This window comes from Linepithema humile, chromosome 1, assembly GCF_040581485.1.
Source record: "Linepithema humile isolate Giens D197 chromosome 1, Lhum_UNIL_v1.0, whole genome shotgun sequence".
Lineage (NCBI taxonomy): Eukaryota > Metazoa > Arthropoda > Insecta > Hymenoptera > Formicidae > Linepithema > Linepithema humile.
This window is the reverse complement of record NC_090128.1, coordinates 45,527,740-45,551,103: the sequence shown is the minus strand read 5'-3', so window position 1 is coordinate 45,551,103 and position 23,364 is coordinate 45,527,740. Positions and strand designations below refer to the sequence as shown.

At 38.7% G+C, this 23,364-nt stretch overlaps 1 protein-coding gene across 4 annotated transcripts in view; it reads left to right on the top strand.

Moving 5' to 3' along the window:
- Window positions 1–23,364, top strand: part of lilli (lilliputian) — a 199,455-nt gene that overhangs the window by 6,010 nt on the left and 170,081 nt on the right. For 3 of the 4 annotated variants that reach the window (XM_067352889.1, XM_067352915.1, XM_067352904.1), the window contains exon 2: window positions 3,310–4,407. In XM_067352889.1, coding sequence (XP_067208990.1) covers window positions 4,349–4,407 — 59 coding nt within the window. In that variant the 5' untranslated portion in view covers window positions 3,310–4,348. Of the gene's footprint in view, window positions 1–2,456; window positions 4,408–23,364 lie in introns of those variants that run through there. The other variant, XM_067352894.1, reaches the window with a different exon arrangement.

Sequence of the window (23,364 nt, the reverse complement as noted above, 5' to 3'; positions counted from 1 at the left end):
CTGACATTTAAAGCTGCTTGCTTTCAATTCTTAGTTATTTAAAAATTATGAATATCTCGATATTTGTGTCCAAGAAAAATCAATTTCAAATTTATTAAAGAATCTACAATATAAAGCATATCCCGTCGGGATATCCTGTTGGAATACTTTTCATATCTAGCGCAATATCGAATATCTAATTTAAAAAGAAAAAGAATTTAAGACCAATAAAATCGGAATGCATTACAGAAAACGTATTAGCAGAATACATATGAGTTAAGTTTTGATACGGATTTTTACTGTCGTTAAAGAGTGAGTTCTATGGAAGTTGAAAAGAAAAAGCGTTTTAAGGATTTCGAAAAGTCACATATCTTGTACCTGACTCTCTCACGGAACTTGAACTCTGAGATATCTGGAAACTTTAGTAAGGATAACGCTGGCTACATCGTAAACCACCAATTTCTAACTGACAAACACGAAACTCGTTGCACGCGATTGTTAACTGCATCGGTTTACACTAAGATTACTGCATCGAGTTTTGTTTACGCGCTTTTTTTTATCGCAGAAACATTAAGATAAATAAGTAGTCTCGCGGCCGACGTTTTATCGGTATTTCTGAAAACGGCAAGGTGTGATCGAATTTGTTTAACGCTTCTTTCGCCGCGAAACTATAATTCACGCGTAAGTGTAATTAACGATTAGTCTGTGCTAATCCTAGAATACACGATCTTTCTGAGCTCTTGCAATATTTACTTTTCTTTTTGTATATTATCGAAACTTGCGATAAAATTTTTTTCTCTTTTTAAAATAATCTTTTTAATTTAATAAAAAATTGTAAAATATAGACATTGTGATATTGTTTTGTTTTCAAACATTTGCAAAAATGTCGCGTGACTTTTTTCCTGTTTTAGTCGCGTACAGAAAAATATGACCATCTTTGTCGAGATGGAATAAAATATCGAATGTTTGAAAATAAAGAGAATAAATTTAAAAAAAAAATACCGAATGTATTGGGGTAAGTAAAACAAATGTAATAAATGAACAAAATACATAAAGAATAAGTTTGCAAAAAAAGTTTTTTTAAGGGGAGATGTCAACAATCGCGCGTATTATTTTACAAAATATCTGCCAGATTTCGGAATATTATAAATAATTTTTTAAAATAGTGTAAATATACATAGTTTGGCGCGTTTGGTCCAAATTGACTCCATTTTGAAACAGTGTGATTCGGCCAATCGTGATCTGCGATCACGTGAGCCGATAGACACACACACATACACACACATACACACACAATTGGCTTATGTAGTTCGGCAACTAGACGCAAAGCGGACGGTCACGTTCTTTTTTTTTCTCGGTTTCGTGGTGGTTTATAAATAAACGATACTTCGCAGCTTCACGTGTTGCCGTCGTCGTTATGCTCAAACACGATGAGCATTTCGTGTGGAGCACTTTAATTGCGTTGTGTATTCGTAAGCATGTGATAATCGTCAGCTTTCGATCACGTTCGTTTACGGCAAGAAATTAGGAAAGACAATGACGCCATAGCCGAAGCGGTAGAACGTGTTGCAGAAAATCTTCTGATATTTGGCACAAGAAGAGTACAAAGCAGTGTACAGGCAGAACAATTGTTTTCGAACAGCGAAAAGCGAAAAAGCGGATTAAAGTCTATGGTTCGTGAAAAAGTTTAGAATAAATAAAAAAGATTTCTGAACATTTAAAATGGCGATTGTATCAGTTAATTGTGTACACGCGCGACACTGAAAGATTATGTGTACACATTTTGGATTTGTGTTAAGGATTTAAAAATAAATTCTGAACAATGATATATATACATAGGCGAAGCATTTGTATATTTTTCATTTAGCGTCGATCTTTGACTCGACGAAACGAATACTATCTTAGCCTTAAACTGCTAATTTCAGGACTTACAGTAGCGGTCAATGAAATGTACTCACCGAAATTATTGTTTTCTTTAAACTCTGAAGCAAAGCACTGTACAAAATCGTAAAATTTATATTAAATGGCATTATTAACGACTGATAATTTTGATTAGAACATTTTAGTTGAATTGTTTTAATATATTTTTACATATTTATAAAAATAGGACAATATACAATAGAAACAATACTTGCTTAATAAATTTGTATTTTACACGTATAACAATAACAATTATAGGAACAAATAATTAATTATAACAATTATTAATATTTTTTGATAATAACTAATATTTTGTGATAATTGTGATTTTTCACTTTCGGTCATTTTTCGGTGATTTACCATTTTTATAAATACTGCACTTTTGAAAATAAGCTTGAACTAATTTCTAGCTCGTGTTAATTATATACTCAAATAAACCTCATTTAATTCTTCCCACCTTTACAGTACTTATCAAAGACAGGTCATTTCGAAGAATCCTGCTGGGTACATTTTATTGACCACCATTGTATTCGATATCATATTGAAAATGTCACATTTAGGAACGCTTGGTCTACACATTTACGTTGTTTGTCTTAAAATATCTATTTTGAAAAAAATTTCAAGATTCAATAGCTACTTTTTAATTAGCAAGGCGTATGATAGCGATTGCTAACTTCCTATCTTAAGCTTGGCTTTAAAATTTTCATTCTTTCAGATGCAAACACGGTTGGAACAATGCAAACGTAATAATAAATGTGTGTGAGTTGAGTTCAACCGCTATCGAATCGCAACCCCGATCGTGTGAATCATAAAAAAATCGCTCCGCTAAATAGGCCTTTACTTTCGCGCGCGGCGCGACGCTCCAGCAGGAATATTCCGTTTGTTTACGTCAAAGACAGCCTTCGCGCGCGGTCTCCGAGCGGGTGGGAGAGAAGCAACGGCGTGGAGGAGAGGAAAGGAGGGACACACAGAGAAAGACGGAGACGAGAGATCGCTCATGCGATTCTCGGCTGCGCTCGGCGCACTTTCACTCAAGTTGACTTCGACTTGAGCCGCGCGCGATTTCGGCGGCGGTGAATCGCAACAGATTTCGCGCGTGCAATCAACGACACAGAACTGATAAAAGTAACGTATCACGATTGTAGCGACAGGAAGCGGGAGGCGCGTAAGCCGCGCGCGAACGTCTCACGAATCGAGGAGCGATCTCTCGGCGTCGCGTTTGTGTTGCGTCTTCTGCTGCTGTACGCGGTGAGGTAGGGGGGATTGACAGGCGGCCATGTTTGGTAGCGGTGACCGCACGTGTTGACGCGGCCAGTTGCAGTCTCGCGGCCAGATGGAACACGTGTATTGATATTTATGCACCCGGTGGTGTGGCGGTTTAAACTTGAGAAACGCTAATTCTGCCTGCAGGTATAGCGAAGGACGGCAAGGACGAATGGGCTAAAGGTGCTTCCGAACGGGCCGACGAAGCGACGTCGCCGTCGCGACGCCACATCTGGTGATCCAAAGTTGGTGTAAGATAGGAGAGGGGAGACATCGTGGCGCTCGCGCACGCGTCTTGATCAGTCAACCGGTGGTGAACATCATCTGGCCGCTCCGACTCAAACTTGGATCAGACTCGATTCACGGGAATCGCATTATCGTCGCCGGAATTGTCCGTGTGTCCTTCGCGGCGAGTTTGTTTACGCTGTGATACGCCTCGTGCCATCGGCTGGTGATGTTGTGCGCGTCGCGTTATAATAGAATTTCACCGCTTCGAACGATCGTCTTTTCTCAGTATTTACAGCTGTCGGTCGCGTGAAATCGAAGTGAAGTCGCGGAAATTTAAATGGATATTTATTTGGGCGTGCGAGTTTTAGTCTAGCGTATAGCAGATTTCTCGCGTGTCATAGGACAGAGAAGTGTGACTGATCGACAAGAACTTGTCAAAGTATAATTTTTGAAGTTCGTCAAGAGGAAGTATTCGCATGAATATACTATTGAATTGACGAGGCGAAGAAGAGGGACGACATCAAAGAGGAGGATTTATGGAAGAATAAGACATATCGATTGCACGACTTTTATGTCATCGTAAAGTGAAGCGTGCACTTTTTCGCGTTTTTTATTCGAAATTAATCTTTCTATCGTGAAGAAATTGTTAAACAGTTTTTTTCCGCGAGTTTATTTGTAAATAAATCGCGCGTAAATATACGCGAGTGCGGTGCTCGATTTTGATCATTGTTATCATCATCGTTGTCGCCAACATCACCGGAACGATGTGTCGCATGTGTAACGACCGTCGAGGTAGATTATCATCGCGACTGTCGGCAGTGTATTATCGGTGGTGAATGGAGAGAGCTAACAACAGTGGATCAGATCACACGAACAACTGATGCAGTGATGCAGTGCCGTAGTGTTAGTGACCAGTGCCACGTGCCCGTTGTTTGGATTACTTGAAGATGCCTTGAAGATGTCCGGCGGCGGATATTATGACGACAGGAATCCTTTGCTCAAGGGCAACCTATCGAGGTGAGTACAATTTACATTATTTCGACATAACTATTGACATATGCTGACGTTTAGATATATTTTGAAATCTTTCCTTAAATATAGATGTTTTATATCACTCATTTTACATAAAGTATTGAATTTAATCTAAAAATATATTCATATTAGCATAAGTGGTGGCGTGGAGCTGTGGCCTAGCAAGTTAGAGTTGGCGAGTTTCGATCTCAACGACGTATTTAATATACAAATGACTATAAGAGAGATGAGAGCCAATTTTCTGTCTCAATTAATTCAATGTAAATTTTGCAATATCACTTTCGCTAGAGAACGTAAGAAGCGCTGAAAAAAAGAGTCACTTCTCGCGACCGCTTTCTCTTGTAAGACATGGCAAAACCTGTGAGCAGTATGAGATGCCCTGGTCCTCCAGGTTGGAGTGTTAAACATAGTTGAGGCGTTGGACTTAGCACTCTATCACTCGTAAAAAACGTGGAAATACTAAAAACACTTAGTTGTGCCTCGGAAATTAATTGAGTTTCAAATATTATCGAGGTAAATGCGGTACACATAGTCGTGTAAACAAGCACATTAGATAGTCACGCATTTAACACTAAATGTGTAGCGAGAACATTATGTACTAACATGTTTAACTGCAACATCTACAGTGGGAATGTGCTTTTCACTTTATAGTCACATGAAGTGATTCTTTTTTTCAGCGCTTTTCCTTATGTCGTTGTTCTTATGTTCTACTTACAATTAGTCGTTTCCGCGTTGAAAACACAAAACGGATTAAAGATATCTTTCGGAGGCGGATGTAAGCATAGTCATGTAGTTAAGTTGCTAATTAACATTTTAAGCATAGTAATATGTTAAACATGGTACTATATTATGATACCATGGTATCTGGATTGAGCGAATATTGGAGAAAAAATAAATTACGAAAATGAGAATAACGATATAAGCTTAAATCAACACAATTCTATATATAATATAGATCGTTAAAAGTTACCATTAATATTATTGATAGTTATTATTGACGTTGATTGATAAGGTTGCCATCGATTTATGGACATCGCGAGCTATATCATCGCACAATATGTCGATAATATAAATATATTTTTAGATTAAAGTTTTTTTAATACTTTATGCAAAGTGAGTGATATTAAATATTTATCACTTGAGAGATAAACGCTCTATTACAACTAGAACCCATAAAGCAGAATAAAACGGCTTTTAAACTCCATTCAATTCGTGCTTGTAATATTCATGTCTCGTCTCGTCGAGCATTTTCGGCGTACGGTTTGTAAAAACCGTGACCTTGATCAGTGCAACGCGTGTGCATCGCGTTATACTGGCGCATTTGTAATTATTATTCTTGATGCGGCCCTGTCAAATGCAAAATAGCGAACGAAGGGCAGTGTATATCGATATCTGTTTGACATGTGTTTGGTTTACGCACGCTTCTGTCGCTTGTGTGCACATCTGTGTGCGTAGTCTTGATATAACGGTCGAGTATGCAGGCGATTTCTTTTATTGATCTATGGTCAAAGACGTGAAAGCTATAGATTCAGATGAATTTTAGCTTTAAAAAATGAGAGAAAATTTCAAAGATATTAATTTTAAAACATTAAATTATATTAAAAATTATAGAATTTATTATTGATACATTATTCATGAAAGATATTAATTTCACTGATCTTTTTACTTACATGTGGTTTTTTTTTATTTAAATTTGCATCGCAATTTTTTTATAGACAGTATAGGTCAATAATTCACACACATACTCGCGCGGGCGCGAAAATATATTAGTCCATATATATATAAATAATATAAAATATTTGCTCAATAAATCGTCTTGTAAAGCGCGCGATGACTATGGTATCGCCGAGTGTCGGGTTCACATACAAGTACGCACATTTTGCACGTCAGCTCTGTTGTTAACGACGAGATATTCGCAACGACGTGCACACTGTATCAGCCAGCACTTGGAACAATACTCACGTAACGCCGTCACGGCTGTCCTCGAATTTCACAAAATAACGTAGAGGCTTACGCGTTGACTTATATTCAATGTAAACGTAATTAACGGCCGTGCAGCTGGTAGAATAATAATTTTACTGTTTGTACACCTTTCTGCTCGAAATACACACAACATTATCATGGTTGGTTCATTATCTGAAAAATATTTTTATACGTATCTCATTTATCTAATTTAACGATAAACCTGAAGTGATTTAATAAAAATGGCGCTGCATTACTCTTATTAAATTAATGCAGTATTGCTAACATTTGTAGAGTTACCTAATATTTACAATTCATTAATTAAATTCGAATTAATGATAATATATTATTAATAAGAATTGCTATGAAATATCCATCGTGGAAATTATGAAATTCGAGATAAAATTTGGTATTTAATCGCTTTTCCGGTGTTAGATAAGCTAGAATAATAAATGTGTTGATAACTTCACAACTATGAGGAATTTACGAATCATCGTGATGGAACGAAGAGAAAGTTGTCTTGAACGTAGCCAATGATAATAATAACGAGACAAGTTTGAGCGAGTTTTATTCTCGATTCCGCCGAAAGAACACTTTCGAGTGACGCGCCTGTCAATAAGAGTCACAGGCGTGGAGTTCCTTTCACCACTGTACGATCATCATTTCGCTTTGAAGGAAGTTTCTTCGAGACATCTTTCGTTTGGGCTTGACGTGAAAATGATCGACGTGAAAATGAGTTTTCGCCACACAATGGGTTAATTCTCTCAGTTGCATTTACGAAAGTATCACGATCGGTACGATTTCGAAAGTTTATAACTCTGCAATACAATTTAAAAAAGATATAATTATATTTACATTTCTAATTAGAAATTATTCCGTATTTATATATATATTTATTGCTGTATCCTTATTATAGTACTCGGTAGAGGACGTATTTATATTTGTCGAACAGGTAAAAATAAAATTTTTTATTAATCTCGTACGTTCCACAAGTAGCGATTGCTAAAATTCAACAATTCTTAATTATATTAATTTATTGGAATTGTTATCATATACTATAATTTAATATATAAATATTTTGATTGCTGTATGTTACGTATCGCAGGGTTAAGTTTTTCGACTTGGCTGATTGTTCACGGACGGTGTTTTTTTTATGCATGCAATCGCGTAATGGCGGTCGATGAAATTAAATCCTCACCGGTCGCGGCGAGTGCATTCTCTCACTCGGCTAACGAGCTTTCGCGCTCGTGTTTGTTCAGACAGTTTCATGCGTGCGGAATATGTCGGGCGCGAGCAGGCCGAGCGGGATGGAGAGCGCGAATGCGGCGAACGAAGCGGGAAAGAGCGTGCTGGCGCCACCCTTCTATTCTCATTATCGTGCACAGCCGTAGGGCGCCAAGAGGACGGGAACCCTTATGGCACTTTCTCTATTTACTGCCCCCGGACTCTCGCAGACTGTATACTAATATCGATTCGCACAGTCGCGTCAAATTGCGAGGATATAAGGTAATTGAACGAAATTAAGGGGTGGATAATCGAGCAGTGGAGTTTTGAGGAAATTACGCACGGAAATTTTCTCCGTCTCGACGCACACGCATGTAAATCACACGTTACACATCGACGTGTATGACATGTATTACTGTTTTTAATTCGACGAAATTAAAAGGTGTATAATTCGAATGAACTTTTTATACATACTCAAGAGAGAGAGAGAGAGAGAGATGCACGAGAGAGCGTCTAAGATTACACTCACGCAGGAATAAAAGCCTGCTTTTTCAGCTGCGCTTTCTACACTCGTTTTCTTTCTCCAAACCGTACGCTGAATTTATCGCCTGCAGAAAATATATTGCGATTCTTCTTTTTAGAACTTTTTATGCATGTATAATACATTCTGAAATTAAATAACTAACATAAATATCTTTTATTTTGGATTTTCACCTGTACACTGTTGCTTTTAGCTCTGAAATTTCAAACAGGTATTACCTTATATTTTCGCTTTAAAAATTATATGTTTACACGTTCCAATCTTTGATAGAAATTTGTAAAATAAATTCTTTTTGCAATTTAAGATGAGTAAAACAAGTTATGCCATTTTGCGCGTGTAACGCCAGACGCGAGTCTAGCGTGAAGCGTGGAAAAGAGGGAAACGATGGAAAAAGATTGTTCGCGGGGGAGGGGGGGGGGATAGTAGGAGGAGACGATGGCGCCGTGTTTCTTTTCTCATTATCGTAGCCGCAGGGTTCCGACACTCTGCAACGCCGTTAGTACGTTGACCTATTTTCCGCCCTCTAATCTCTCTTGTATCTTCGCATCGTCGATTATGTGACAATTTTAGCTGTACCTCAGAATTATTTTGAAACCTCAACTTAAAATATTCATCCGCTATGAGCAGGATTCTTTAAATGAACATGCTATACTTTTTTCATTTCTGGTTTTTTTATAGAATGTTAATTATTTCAAAAGAGTTGAATCGATATGACAGTCTCCATTACATTTACTTTTACATGATTAATTAATGCTTATGGAATCTGATGATGAGATGAGGATTTATTTCGGGACCTGCAACTTTAGCGTTAAAGATACCGCATACTAAAAACAATAACGCGGCATGATAATGACAATGTAATTTTAACCGCGGTAATCTACATCAGCGTCGCAATAATTTCCGCCCGGACTGAAAATATTACGCGTGATATATCGCGCGTGTGTAGAATGCAATTTGTTGTAAGTTGCAGTTTATTACAAGTTGTTGCAGAAGAATGCGCTTTGATTTCTTTTTATTATCGCGTGATACAAGAGCGGAGTTCGCCGTTCCCGAGTCCGTTTTGACATTTTCACCGGCTATCAGTAGGTGGCGTAGACTGAGTGGCAAAAGTGATCGAGTTGGTTCCGACACGAACGCACAGGCGACACGAGAAAAAGAAATTTTTCCTCCCGGCTCTTGGGTCAGGTTAGGAGTTTGTCGAATGGCCGGGCTTATCGGGAGCACGCATCGTCACGCTTCGGGCATAGCTTCGAAACTTTAACTCCCGCATGGCTACGCTCAGATTAAAGTTATTTCTCCAATACGTGACGATTATACGAGATATCGTCTTATAACTTTGTTTCCACGTCCAATTTAGAACAATGTTTTTCGAACCGATGTCCTGCGGAATAGTAACATCTTCTTAGCATTCTTTAAGTGCTCTCTAAAATTTCCAGAAAATAGATTTCTCTACGACGTTAGGTTCAATCTATTTTATATCTATTTCAATGGCACGTTTGTATTAGTTTTTAATAGTTACGAATAAAATTAATATTGTACGCGTTTTTAAGGCTCTTCGCAAGATGTTAAGGAAAAAGATTTTTATAAAACTTTAAATATATCTTTTATATTTTTGAATAATTAAAATTATTTAAATTTAATGAGATGCATATGTTGTATGCGCACATGTGTACGTGCGTGTGTTTGCACATTCATTTGCAAGTGTTCAATGATTTTTCTCTAATTTTCTTATTTTTTGATGCATCATTTACGCATCGATCGAACACAATCTTTGTGAAGTTTTCTGGATATCCGAATGCACGACCTCGACTGATACATAAATACGTACAAAAAAAGACTCTCGTGTGCGGTGCATAATCTTATCTGGGGTCCGCGGTAACAGCGATATACGTGCGCGTTAATTCGTCGTAAATTGCTTCGAGAAAATACATTTGGTTTGTTAGTGCGTGGGCAGCAGGAAACGGGGTAATTGGATCGACCGAGAATTCTTTTAAATACGTTAATTATCTACAAGTTGTCCGAGTGGTTAATTAAATTTTTGTCTACAATTAGATGGGAATAAAAGATTATTCAATTCTCCGCTTGTGCAACTAAATTGAAAGCACGGTCTGATAACAAAATCGCTCCTCTTGACCCGCGGAATTTTTTCGAGTAATAATCAGCGCTTCGCTGTGAATCGGGTAAATTTAAAAAAGAACTCTTGTATAATTTCGTATAAAAATGAGCGGTACAAATGTCCGTCCGGTATTGTCTGTTATTTTCACCGCAGGTTTAATAACAATTTTCTAATGACTCTTCCGTGGCGAATAACGACACTTAATTGGCAAAATATTTAATATCATTTTTTACAAATGTATAAATTAGAACTGGAACATGGATTATGAACAGTGATTTTTATATCGAAGAAAATCAAGAAACTTTGTAAAAAGTTTTTATTTCGCGACAGTTGAAAGTCGCAGTTCCAATCGGCTTTCAATTCCAATTTATATAATTTCTACGCAACGCTAAACACGGAAGGAAATAACGTCGTTTAGTTTACCTCGTCGAATTGACAACGATTGAATAAAGCGAGGTGCTTGTACGCCATCGATAATTCGCATTCGAAGAGAAAGGCTGTGGAGGCGCTTTCGCCAACCACTCGCCCGGCTCCTTCGTTGCAAAATGCGCCGAAACGAGACCATGCAGTAATCCTCTTCGGGGAAAGAAACAACGGCCAGCAGCGGCCGTCGAACTCACGTGGGTCGAGCGACCTTGAGTTTGTGATAATCGATCGATGATAAAAGATAGAATATATATATAAAACACGATCGCGTGTGTCGCGGTAATTATGCCGTGAAAATGTTGTAAGAAGCTTTTAATTATTTCTTCACAATCTACGTATATCATTATTAAGTTATTGCGTCGTTTTAATAAAGGTGAGGCAAATTATCTAGCAGAACATCGAAGGAAAAAGCATTTACTTTGAAATATTAGTAGCAAAATATGTATAATTATAATAATGTACGTGTGCATGTCATCACAATTACGTATATATTTAAATAATGAATAAATTACTCGTCGGCTAAGATATATTGCAATTTGTCTTCGCTGTAGATTCCATTTGATGTTGTTCTGCGTAAGAGTTGAAGAATCGATGAATATCGGAAATCCCCCGTCACTGAATACGAAAGTTAATCCGCATAAGTTAATCCGTTTATTTTTGATAATTACATCTCGTAAATTTCCGACATTGCAACTCACGAAACACAAATGCGAGATAAAATGTGTTGTTGTTCTCCGCTCGACACCGCGCACATTCAGGGCGAGCGAGACGAACGATGACTGTTTTGGCCGTCACACGGAGGTCGTCGGGTACAAACACAACTCGGATTTTATCCTAATAAAATTTCGACGAACTCAATTTTCAACATCTAACGAGAAATACTCCGCACATCTAGAAATTTGAAACAAATTCATTATACGCACTCTCTATCTCTCTCTCTTTCCATTGTTATCGCATATACTGTACTGTTCCATAGCATTTAGAATTCCATTCATTTGAGTTGTGTGATAATTCAAATGATCAAGTTGACTTTTATTACATAATGCGCTAAATGCGAGTTTCCGATAATCATTGGTTTTTTGATGCAGCTGATATAGAACAATTTAACGCTGGTGCAAAAATACAATGCCTCGATGAATATAATTATCTATTCATTCTTTACATGCACATATCTGATAACACAATTACAACTACACAATCACACAATATTCTACATTTGGAATAATTCACTTTATTTATATCTTGAAGTGTTTTTTATAAATATCATTATTGCTAAGATAATTTAATTATTAAAGTGTGTGCAAAATTGCATTGTACTATGCAATTGCTTAATTTGATTCATTATTGATTGATAATACAAACGTCCATTCTTTGATATTGAGATTTCTAAAATTAAAGTCAGTCTCGGTGTTCTTATCTTGTTTCTCGTTTATGCAAAACGAATAATATTTATTTATCACGGTTCTGCAAGTTCGCATTTGGTTGATACGATACGATCGATTTTACAAAGTTGATTACGATGGAGAGTACTTCGTATGTCGTAATTGAATATTGTGTACGTACGGTAGAACATAATCCGCGAATGGCGTGCAAATGCAATGCCTGTCTCGGACAGTTAGCGTTGCAACTTGGACGTTTGTAACGAGGCATTAACTGCATAACAAATAAGCACAACATATTGATTACGGAGACATTATTCTCTCGGCGTTTTCCCGGAGTTATGCGAATTTCCGGCGAAAATTGTGGTAAAAATAATTGTCCCTAACGCTGAGACTGTAGCAGCTGAGACTCTGCTAGCTATTAACCGCACGCAATTGATTTCTTCATATGCTAATTATGCAGATGGCCTAGCTGATTGATTGATCTTTCTGTGAAAATGAGTGTTTCTGAAAGTATCGCCCGCAGACACGTTGTAAAAAATACATATTGACAATTAATTGTACAATTTACATCTGCTTAGGCACATTCGCTGTGCCATTTCTACTGGGTGTTTAAATGCGATTCTGTTATTCATCGATTTTCAGAATAACACAGAGTCCCGAGAGTTTTCATGAAAATTTCCACGTGATATAAACGTCGCTCGCAGAGCAAAATAAATATACATTGAAAGTCCGCAATGCTTTAACGCACTTTATTGCGGAATTCTTGCTGGAGGCTAAATGAGAGAATTGCAATATTCGGTCGAAAGTTATTAATGCCTTCGCAATGCGCATTCAAAGAAATGCGTTTGTTTATGCTCACGGTTCACGATAGCTCTGCAGATAACTCTATTCATTGAGCCCGCGATGTGATTGCGGATTATTGGTTTTATTCTGTTTTCACGCCGCAGTATCAATATTATTTATATTCTCGATTGACCGCCGCGCATCAGACTTTGTAATGTTCCGAAATTCTCTGCCGGAGATTACGTATTCCTTTATTAGCGACGGTTAAAAATGCAACTCACGAAGTGGTGAATCCATTCACCTCCCGCGCCGCGGGAATTAGTAAAATTAGCAGCAATTAGGAAGTCGAGCGCGCCCGTGGCACTCGTTTGTATTTTAACGAACGCGTCTCGCGGGGAAGATTGGGCGGTGCACGAATTCCGAAATGCCTTCCGGCTCGTGCGTTTTTCTAATCGGGGCTGCATCGCGTACCCGGCGTAATATACGCAGGAGGCATCGCTTTACTTACTTGTCGGACATTCTAACGGTCGTTAGGTTTGTGCACGAGAAGCCACCGTGCCGCTGTGCAAGTCCAACACTTTCACCGGCGGATTTCTAACGCGGACTCGGCTGTCTTCGGTTACGTTCACAACTGACGAGGGAACCCTTTCGATGGCGCGACACGCGGTATGAATTTCTAATTTGTAAACGTCATTTACAAGACGTCTTTTTTACCGTTAACTCTCGGCCATTCCCAGACAGTCGACGTTGCTAATACTTTGCGTACTGGATTAATAATTCGTAAGGAAATAATATATTTCAAAACGCTTGCACACACACTAGTTAAATTCAACTATTTTTATTTCACAAGCGGTAACAAACTTTTCGAACAAACTTCAAACTAGCTCACTAGTTGCTGTTAAAAAAAAAAAACTATTGTGTAAGATAGATTCAACGGTTTTTATTTCATTTTTGTTCATTTCGTAAAAAAAGAACGTTTTGTTAACGAAATTGCAGCTGCTGTATGCAACAGGTAGACAAATGGAAAGAAAATATAGATATATTGTAATAATGGTTTATTGCATAATTTCATAATTTTTTTTGTGAAGTGATAATTTTATTCGCTTCTTGTCTATAAAATCTTAAGTTGTTTGAATTGTTTCTTGATTGTTTGCATTATCTCAGTAACTTCTGTATAAATATGCGTACATTAATATTTATTGTCGCATTTTTAGATAAATAAATGAATAACTTGATGATTCATTCATTGATAGTGATAAAAGTTATAAAATGGATATCACGCATTTACATAATGCTTCTGACATCTATGCATCTTGTCTCAGATTTTGCATAATAATATTGAAACAGATTTGTCGAAAGTTTGCGACATTCAAGTCACCCTGTATATTCTGTTTCATTATTTACTCGAAAATGGGTATTTATGCATAACGTAAGACCGTTTGACAGTCGCTTTGCTGTCCGGCGCACGCTACTAAATGTAAATCAGCTGATATTATCGCGCTAATGTCAATACGATCGCGCGCGCGCGGTCTATTCATAGCTATGTTTTCGCGGATTATATTGCACGGCGTTCGTAATAAAGCTCACGCGTAATATCCGCCGTTGATAATCGTCGCCGATAAACATGGCCAGCGCGACACCATTAATAGTCCAGAAAATCCACTTTGCCGGTTAATTCTGATTTACTATATACGCATAAAAGTTTTATTGTACATCGCTTTATTTATTTGTCGCTTATTGATTACCAATGAAGCATTTATGGCGCTTAGTTTTTAATCACATATCACTTAGCCGTTGAATATTTCACAATACGCTGTTTATATATTAAAATAAGTTGGCGAAGCGGGGTGTCGGTGAATTTTTCGTGCATGCGAGATGTGACCCAGCTTCGGCCGTTTATTTCGCGCGGGTATTTCGGGACTTAACGAGGATTAACGGAGGACGATCGCGTTCCAGCGTCGACGGCGGTGAAAGTTACGATCGGCTCGTCGTCGGTGTATACGTATATGCGTGGCCTCGTTTGTCATCGCTCTCTTATAACAGTGCTCGCACACGGTGTGAACGTCCCCTAACACGAGACAGTAGCATGGCACGGCTCGGAGCAGGGACCGTGTCGGAGGGACACGCGGTATACACGAGGCGAGGAACGGCAGGAGGGTGAAGACACCGGCTAGCCTTACCTCGATAAACGGTTTATACTTACATCTCCTAAGACGCCTGAACCCATGACAATATATCATCCCAGTGTTTTCAGAGCTGATGTGTGTGTCTAACAAGACTTATGTGTCCAAGATATTTTGAAGCTATCGCCACGGACATTGTTTGTCAAAGTTTTGATAAATTTAGCATGGCATCTTTTTTATGACAAAGGATTTCAAACATTTCTCTTTCTGGTGATATTTTATTTTTCCTTATTTATGACGGGTATATTTTTTGAAAATAAGTGTAAGATAAAAATAATTTTATTAAATTAATAACATTAATGCGCAGTTTGTGTTATATTTTATATATAATCGCGACGGATTCGAGAATTTGATAACGCGAATGAGGTAATAGATAAGAGATTCACAATCGACTTGCAGAGATTATGATAAAGAAAGTAAATATTGTCGAAAAGAGAATAAGAAGGGAAACTTTCTTCTTCGTGACGTTCCGGCTGAACGAGCGCGCGGAGTGATATAACTTTCGGCAAAGTTGATAAATTGCTAGGGGGAAGGAGGGATGTACGGGGGGGGGGAGTAGGGGGCAGGCTTTAAAAGGTAAATGGCATACTTTGCGGCCGAGTTATCGGTGAGATTAGGAAGCGGCACGAAGACGAAGAAAAGAAGTCGATGATGAGAGGGAGCTCTCCGTTGAAAGTAGGTCTCTCCGAGGAGACAAGTTCGCATAATACAGCTTCACCGACCGGCATTTCTTAGAAATATGAATGGCGAGACGTCCCGCTGCTGACCACACGAGTTTCCCGCGCCGCAATAAAGGAGATCATTACGAAGTTATTTCGGAATTATGTACGTAGCGAGATCCACAAGTTAACTCTGAATCAAGTTGGAGAATACGCTTTGAGAGAGATATTTTCTCTTCGGTCGAAATTGATCCACCGCATCGGAGGTATTTGGGAAACAAATGTGTAGAAATATGCGGACACGTGCTGCGCGCCGAGCATTTTTAGAACTTCTCCGCAGGAGCGCGCGTCACAAGCTGTTTCTCCCCTTTGCCGTCTCCCTCTCCATTAAGTCTGGGGTTGCATTCATGCGCTACCCGTTTGCAACTTCCGCCTGTGAGCCGGGATCCTGTCGGTTAAGCCTGCGAACAGAGACCACCTGCTTCTACTCGAATGCCCGATTACCTCGAAAACCGCCGGTAAAATCCGGTATCGGTTTTCTAAATGAATAGAGTCATTTTGTAGTTGTAAGGTTTTTATCACGATACTTTTTTTCGTTTTTTTTTTTTCTTTGTCAAGAAGTTGATACTCTACAAATCGTGATATTTAGCTTCCTACAACATTTTATTTCTCTTCGGTCTTTGAATTTTTTTTGTTAAGTCTTTGTATACTTTTATTGTTTACTTTTAGTAAGGCTTCACTCATATCGATTACCACTAAATTCGGTAACGCGATTAGGTTTAACCTTCGTTCGAAGCTTGACCTTTTATACGGAATAAAAATTTATTGGTTTCTATTAGTGACTTAATTTCGATAAATGGAGTTAGTGCTCCCTTTCTGCGACAAAATAATTTTATCAACAATAACATGCAATGTGTTTTGCTTTATCTTTTTATCACTTTCGGGAATTTTTATAAATATTTGTCAGCTTTATCTGATGAATGATGCGGGAAAAAACTGGAATAACATGTCCCTATTTTTATGATCTATTTGAATTTAATATATAATAAATATTGATAACGGGACATTTCGAAATAACTTATCGAAGGCACAAGCATAATCAATATTGATATCTCGAAATAACTTTTTTATCGGTCAAAATGATAAGTGAAAGTCTTTCTTCTTAAATAACAAGGCGACTAATAAGAGTTTTTTTAGAGACTAATTTTATCGCAGATCGGATTTAAATAAAAGTAACAGGATGATCCGGGTCAAGCTATAAATAATAAAAAATCAGTCTCAAGGTCTTTCGAGAGGAACAGAGGATCCGTTATATCCGTCGAGATTCTAGTTGATAGAAATCGCGTGGCGTCCAAATTCCACGTGTAGCTGGGTGTATCGTCGAGGTCCTCATCATGGTCGACGACCGCGCGATCATTATTATTTAAACGTTACTGTTACCAAGGCGAAAAGAGGTGAGCGACCGACTTGAACAAATCGCACGGAATGCATCGCCAATGACAAACGTCGTCGGCGTTATTGTCGCCTCGCCTTGTATTCGAGGTCGCTATTTCGAGGCTGAGACCGCGGGAGGACCAGTTGGCTCGTTATGAACTCGTGTATCTCGTTATAAACAAATCGAGGAATAAATCACTGCGAGTTGTTGATGTGCGAAAACAAGGATTCAATTCGAGAATATCGAATAACTGCATAATTGAGTCTTAATTTCAACCCGTCGGGAAAAATCTTCTCTGGTTTCATCGAAGAAAACAACCTTGATATTTCTTTATTAGTTTACTTCTATTTCAATCTTTTATTAACTCAGTTTCCGTGTTATTCACATCAAATGGAAATTTGCAGTGTAATTAGATGTTAATTGCTAATTAATTTCCCTAATGTCCAATTTGTTTCTTTGATGTATTAGTGGGAGATTAATATTAAATGCGGCAGTGCTGTCTTACGCTATTACGCTGGGATCCTCGAATTTAGTATTAATTTTCTGTTAATAATTAATCTACTTTGTGTAGAAGCAATTATTCGAGATTAGAACGGTTAATTAACTTTTAATGACGTAATAAATTTGAATTTGATTTCCAATCCCTAAATTAGATAAAGGTTTGAGGCAAATAAATGCAAGTTTTTTCCTATAAATAAATTTTTCTGTGATACAAATACCAAAGGATCGTCGCAACATCGATTAAATTAGAATTATTTTTGTGATGAGGAAAGATGAAATAATAATAAAGTATAACCACATGATTGTTATTTAATTTTTTGATCGAACGTCAGACTTTATATATGTCAAGTGCATTTATTAATTATTATATCAACATTAAAAAATTATTTTCACAAGTAATAAAATCAAGTAGGATTAAAATAGAACCAACACTTTATGAAAACATAAAGAGAACAAAAGAAGATTTACGTATTATTATTTTTGACTTATTGCAATCCAAGCAAGAATGAACGATCGTTCGTAATTACGAAGTATAGTTCCGTTGTTGTCGTCAGTGTAATCATTACGCCATCGCCACTCTTGTTTCCATAATGTTATTATTTTTCTGTCTTTCTTTGTACTCGACAACTGCGTTATAGCTTCTTGCCCAATGACTATTGCGCCATTGTAATCGCGACTCACCGACCGACTGCTTTTTCATCGTACAATTAGCGACCGAAACTCGAGACGCAATCGCGATTGCGCGGAATACGACACAATTGCTCGATTCTGCCTGCCGTGTGACTTCCGCGTGGCAGTCAACCGTAAAAGCTTGCGGCGTTTATATCAGATTAAAATGTTGGTTTATTCAATAATCCTGTGATTTATTTTACTGCGAGTATCCGCACTATATGTGCGTGATAAAATTAAACAGTACATGCAATTATATATTTATATATATATATATTATTTATTAAAAATTATACTAAAACAAAAAGTATAAGAGAGTATTTATCACGCATACGTTACAGCATCATGTATTTTCGTAATAATAAATAATAAAATCAGAGGCACAGATGCCTTTTCTATCGAACAGTATCGCCGTGATGCATTGAAGATACCGTTGAATTTCTTAAAAGAGGCAAATCGTGCTTTCTTATACGCCGGTGTGTTCTTAAAATAGACGTGTATTTCGATCTTCAAGCATTTGTTCAACGTGAGGTTTTTTTTTATCCGCCGGATCGAAGATGAGAATAAAATAAGACGATTCCGAGGTGTCTCTCGAATTGGCAGACTTTATCGCGAGACGTTCCTCGCGTTTTAGTGACGTCAGGATCGCGTAGAGGGAGTCCCGTTAGGAACTCCCCCGCCCCCGGAGTATTGTGGGAATCATCCGGTTTGAGCATCGTCTTCGCCGCGCCTCTCTCCCTCTCACTCCCGCCTTCGTCGACGGACGAGAGACGGTGATCTTCCTCCACCTGGATATTCTATCCACCTGCTTTTCAACGACCTACCTACCTACGTGCCTCTCGTGCGCACGTTACATACATGCATGTACATACTCGCGTATGTACATCTTTTCTCCTCTGCCCTGCTCTCGTTACTTTTGCCACGTTTTATCGGCGACAATTGTTGAATCGAGCACCCCGCCGAGACTTGCGAAAGAATTCCCGCGAGTCGTCTCGAAACAGGCGGAAGTGTTTACACAGTGTTATATTGGATGTGCAGGCTGATGTTTGTTGTCGCAAACGGAAACGGCTTTTCCTTAACAAGAAAGTCTATACATTTAATGACTCGAGTTACAAAGAAAGGGACTTAAGGGATTTACTTTTGAGGAGAAATTATTCCACCTTGGCGATAATTAATTTCTTCCGACGAAGATTTTGCACTAAGCGCTCTAATGAATATACACTCTGGTTACTTTTACGCCGCGCGATAGTCGAGTTTTACAAATGAAGGGGAAAAGCACCAGTGCGATTTTTCATTTGTGATTTAGCGTTTTTTTATCCGCAAATTAATCTATGCGGTGTCGGGTATGCATATACATGTGAGAGATAAGATATTTATACGTCGCAGTGCGACCCGAATGCATGCGTTAGCAAGTGTGTCAGTTGGCTTCCTATGAACGGAATGTTTTTGCCTTCTTTCGCTTAAAACTCGAGGTCTTCACAATTAAATCAAATATCGTAAGACGGCAGATTCTGAAATAAGATAAGGACAAGTTTTTTTTCGCAATATAACGCCTTGGAAAATTATTTGCGTAATAAGCTTAAAATAAAAGTATCACAGTTATTCTCGAACAAAATTACATACAATTTATTACATACAATTATTGGGTATAAAGATGCAAGATATCTGAAACATAAAGAGCGTGGAATTTAAAGATAAAAACTGACTGCATAGAATAAAACTAATAACGACAAAATCAAGCGCTGAATAAATAAGTAGTGAAAAATTGTATAAAATAATTAGGGCAAGAGGTTGTTGAAATTAAAAAAAAAAAAAAAAAAAAAAGGTTTTTCACGTAGATACTATATTGTCAAATGTATCTATTTTCGAGCGCATCGCATAGGAATGAGTCGGTATAGATTACTCGACGAAAAAATGTCTCGAGCATTCCGATGCCGACTATACACGTGCAGGTCGCGGATTTCATTGGAGGAGCAGGAGGAAGGAAGAGGGGGGGCACTAGAGGAGTCGCCGGATGAAAGACAGAGAGGGAGAAGGCGGAGGACGTGATTTGATAACACGGCATCGATCCAGGTTCCCAGAATGCCTCCACCCTTCTCTTTTCTCTGCGTCTCCGTGCACACCCTCGCCCCGTCAGCCCCCCCCTCCCCCTCTCGCGTCACCCCCGCGCCGTTTCTCCGACTCCGTTGCCGCAACCACCCAGAACTGTAAATACCGGCGACGTTGGTCCGTCTCGTTCTCGACCAACGCGATGATCCCCCCCCCCCCCCCCCCCGCGAGCGCGCGGGCGCGCGCGCGCGCGTCCTCCTCCCTTCGGCAGAATCCCCGATAAATTCCCGTCAGCGGGGTTATTTCGACCGCGTCGCGAAAATATGCGGTGCGCGTGGCGCCGTTAATGAGTGCGCTATATCATTGCGAGAGATTATGCGCGGCTCACATCTGAGCAAACATCCGAGACACAGGCGAGGCGAAACACCTCGATCATCCGAGACTACACATCTTCAAAGTGAAAATGCCAATGTAAGAATCGTGTGTGTTCTCATCTGCAATTTAAAAGATGGAAGAGAATTCGCGACAATAAATTACTTTTTTTTTTCTTTTTGGCGGGAGGAGAATAAATTAGTTGTCGGTGATTTAGTAATTGAATTATACAACAGAAGAAATGACAGCACAAATATGCATATGTAAATAAAGTAATAGAGCAACAAGAGCAGCAGTAAGTAATATAAAATTGTGGACACGCGCGTTAATCTTACGATACGGTATTTGGCCTGTAACGAACATCGGTACATCTTCATTTCCGCCTCGATATACACCAATGTTTGCCACAAGCGTGAATTGAAAGAATACATTTGCGCAAGAGCCAGACCCGTAACCGGAGTCGTATCGCGCGGAATACACATAACCGGAATGTCTCGAGTAGTATCCTCGATAAATTCCCCGTCGCCGGGGTTATTTCGGACGTGTCGACCCCACGGAAATATCCGGCGCACGTGGTTGGTGCCGTTACGTCGGACGTCCGTGCGGCCGGCGTTACATCCGTAATCGTGGCGGGTGCCCTTTCGCTCGCCTCTGCGGGGCCCCGTGCGCGGGGCGCACCCCGCTAGGGAGAGGAATCTATTAATACACGGTCGCAGGAAACTCCGGCTTTTCATTTCCTGCTCGTTACTCGCTCACGGCGCCGACCGCGCGCCAAAGCGTTCGCGCGGAATCGCTTTTATCTTCTCTCGCCGCAAGGAAATAGAGACGCGTACCGTCAGTGTTGCTTATAATGCGGCAATCTGTCAAGCAGTTTAGTAAATAGAATTTAATGAAGACTGATAATACGATGAATAAGCAAAAATAAACAGGAAATAGTAAGCCGTTCGCAAACGCGGATGCAGTTGAAAGTACGGGACTAACGACCCAAGTTGGGAAATGGAATTTTATATCTAAATTTAAATGTGGCGCTAAATACACATGTCTACGTATTTATACTAATGAGCAGTATTTGAGTAATTTAACCGATTAGATTTTAACACAAAGTTTAATTATATTGTGAAATGAAATGCTGGGGACAGCTGCGATATTACGTGATGTATAAATGAGTTCTATAAACGGCTTAATAAGCTCATTAATTTTATAAGCCGTATAAATTAAAATGTGGATACGCTAGGTATCATTATCGGATAAAGTTTTTAAAATGTAATTGCATGGCGAAAATGTGTTCTGCGCGAACCATATAAAACTGCACTTTATTGATTTTCTTAATTTTATACGCTATATATCACGGAGACGAGATTGAGACGGCTATATTTATGCCTGTATCAGTCTCTTATTTTTTTTCAAGACTACGGATTCACGATACTCGTATCACGCATTTTGAAGAAGGATTACAACATTACATGTCGATATCGCTTTGAAATTAGCTGGATTAGCGATAAAATTTGCAACTTGAATTGTTGCAAGGCGTGATCGCGTCTCTAAAAAATGTATAATCACGGTCCGGCGGATAGCTGCTAAGTAGTAGGGGCGGAATCGCACAAAAATCGCTTATCTTAATTCCCTTCCCACGTGCTTATCGCGCTGTAATTGGCTGTACAAGTGGTCGCCGTCTGCGATTTGCGATAGAAAATTATCGGGAAACGCATTTATGTTTTATTAAATCGTTATTTGCGACGAGAGCAACATATTGCGAGTCTAAACTAACAGAAGTATGAGTGACACAAGACCAAACGGAGTAAATATCGTAGATAAACGAGCAAAATAAACATTTCAAGAAATCTGTAATTCGAGTGAACGGCTCGTAATGATTTAATAATTACATTATGACATCTCGTTAACGAAATAGCTTCCAAATCATTCCCAAACTTTTAAACTTCCAAAATTGTTTTAAAAATTGTTTTTTATTACTATTTTTTTTTACTCTTTTTCATTACAGATGGCACAATTTACAAATCGCAATATGTGTTTAATAAATCTTCAATTATCAATGCGTTGATTGGAAAATTGAAAAAGACTGGCAATCATATTCTAGCATATATTTCATATATGGTATTGTTTTCTTTTAATTAGTCGCACAAATTTGATTAGAAACATGGGGTCAATATTCACAGAATTTATCGTGAAAAATATTCTCGAACATTCCGAGACATTCCGCACAATCTTGATAAACAATTGAATGACCGTGACAACACGTTCGTGACTACTATGCGCGGCTTCCGAAACCCCGAAGAGTTTATATCTTTTTCCTTTTCGTAGTCGTTGGAAACGGACAATTAGGTAAACCTAATCATGGTAGAGCCGTGTCGCGTGCGCGACTGCGTCCTGTTTACGTTTGTTATTCCAGTGAAAGTTCCTACTGGCTAACGCCATTGCGGCTTCACTCGTGCACTTGCGCACGCCCAACCGCCAAGTGCATGCTCGATTACGGCTAATGTAGCGAAGCTCATCTCGATTTACGCGTCGGACTTTCCTTAATCTTATTTAAAATTTATTGAGCTCTAAATTTATTTTAAACTTTTTTTCAACGCGAGACTTAAACGGCCTCTAAAGACTTATTTTATCTTATTGCACGTTTTG